General features: G+C 36.9%; 1 protein-coding gene across 8 annotated transcripts in view; it reads left to right on the forward strand.

The window, feature by feature from the left end:
* The window catches only part of LOC108684222 (CREB-regulated transcription coactivator 1-like), a 29,954-nt gene that overhangs the window by 21,879 nt on the left and 6,183 nt on the right, over positions 1-1,892 (forward strand). For 3 of the 8 annotated variants that reach the window (XM_018188435.1, XM_018188441.1, XM_018188436.1), the window contains exon 6: positions 986-1,033. The exons of the other annotated variants lie outside the window; for them this stretch is intronic. In XM_018188435.1, coding sequence (XP_018043924.1) covers positions 986-1,033 — 48 coding nt within the window. The remainder of the gene's footprint in view (positions 1-985; positions 1,034-1,892) is intronic. 8 annotated transcript variants of the gene reach the window in all.

Here is a 1,892-nt window from a genome sequence, read left to right on the forward strand (position 1 = left end):
TGAATAAATTTGAAAGTCAAATGTATAATTTAAAGAAACAATCGCTAAAAATGTTACCTCGATTCCGTAAAATGATTTTGTTTATTGGAGAATGTAAATTAGGATGCGATGGTTGCATGCAAAGAACACTCTTTGTGCTTTTCTGTGCTTTCTTAAATGTTAGATCGTTTCAATTAGAGTAGCGCTAGAATCTTGAGGTATTGCAGCTGCTTTCAGGAAAAAGATATAAGTAGTTCGTTTATTTGATGCAGAGCTAACGACATAGATTGCGCAGTGAAAAAAGAAAATTTAAGAAATATTATTTATCACGAGAGAATCGGTACATTCCAGATGTTACGTAAACGTGAAGAATTTCTAGCAACAATTTTCGCATGTAATTGGATTGCTTTCATGCTAATTCAGTAATGTTTGAAAACGTCATTGCTTTAATTAGAAAAAGATTTAAGCATCTTTCACGAAAAGCAATTTTTCTCGGCATGCTCTCTCGATGTTCGAGTATACAAATTCTATCGTAGTTGAATTATCAACTTTTCTTTTTTCTTTAGCGTAATTTTCTATGGTTAACGTAACAAGGATATAATGTTGCGCGCAATTATGCAGCGTTAAGTTCGAAATGAAACTTTTGCAGCACGCTATGGAAAGCACTTGTGACCTAAATGCGTCCTGACATTATTAATATAAAATTTAATAACATTTATCGAGCCCGCTCGATAATTCTGATCGTTAAACCGTACTGTAAACGCGAAATGAATTACTCGAGGAAACTGCGTCTCGTTGGCGCGACATATTTTTAATGAAAAAGAAAAATCCGGGCTTTTTAATACGGTTTTCATTTGTTAATATCAGGACGTATATTTTAGTGACAGCCAGAAAAATTCGGACGATATTACGCGCGTTTATACCGACGTCTGTCTCTCTCTTAATTTTCTATTTATTTTTTATTTTGCCTTTGTTGTAGTGGTTGTTTGTGTTTGTTATTTTGCAGACCCATTTATCAGTGCCTGTTAACTCTAGGTTTCTTCACACGTGTAAGGTTAGTAGACACACCAGTTTCTCGCTCTCACAAAGTATTTAATAAAACGGTATATGCTTATGTTGCTGCCTCTTAGTCGCGCGATGGCCGTTAACACCGTGGCATTTTTATTGTTTTGCTTGTTATATAGCACCGAGCTTGCAGACAGACTCGAAATACAATCAATAACGAAACGTGTGTATGCTAACGCGTAGTGTGTACATATCGGCTCGTCGCAACATACATCGGGCTTGAAAACGAAAAGTAATACCGCTATAATTGCGTTTGGCAGAAGGAACGAAATAATAGTTTTACGCAATAATAATTCTAAAATGATTTCAGCTTATGCGAATCATTTATTTTTATATAGTAACGTAATGAACGTGCTGCACGATTGACAATCTAAAAATCTTAAAAAGAAGATTAAGATTTGAAAGAGACTTGAGAGATAACTTCTTCTATCGGCGAACATTTTTCTTTCGGAATTTTACCACGGACGAAGTCTCTGAACGTTGTATGAAAACAGCCTATGTGCCAAGATATTACCTCTCGACTGCCAAAAACGTAAATATCTAGTACATGGCACACCTTCGAAGTCAATTTCAAATGTTTACTACAAATTCAGTGGAGCAACTCGGTTGTTGCGGCGAACCGCTTCCGCAAGTCCGATGCTGTAATCAATGATGTAGAGATCGATTACGCGAGCCTGCTGCGACTATGTAGTGTCTATTCAGCTGAGTTTAGTTACACGAAAGCGCGAAAAAGAAGAGAGAGAGAGAGAGAGAGAGAGAGAGAGAGAGAGAGAGAGAATATTGCGTGTATGAGAGAGAGAGAGAGAGAGAGAGAGAGAGAGAGAGAGAGAGAGAGAGAGAGAGAGAGA

This window comes from Atta colombica, unplaced genomic scaffold (assembly GCF_001594045.1).
Source record: "Atta colombica isolate Treedump-2 unplaced genomic scaffold, Acol1.0 scaffold127, whole genome shotgun sequence".
Lineage (NCBI taxonomy): Eukaryota > Metazoa > Arthropoda > Insecta > Hymenoptera > Formicidae > Atta > Atta colombica.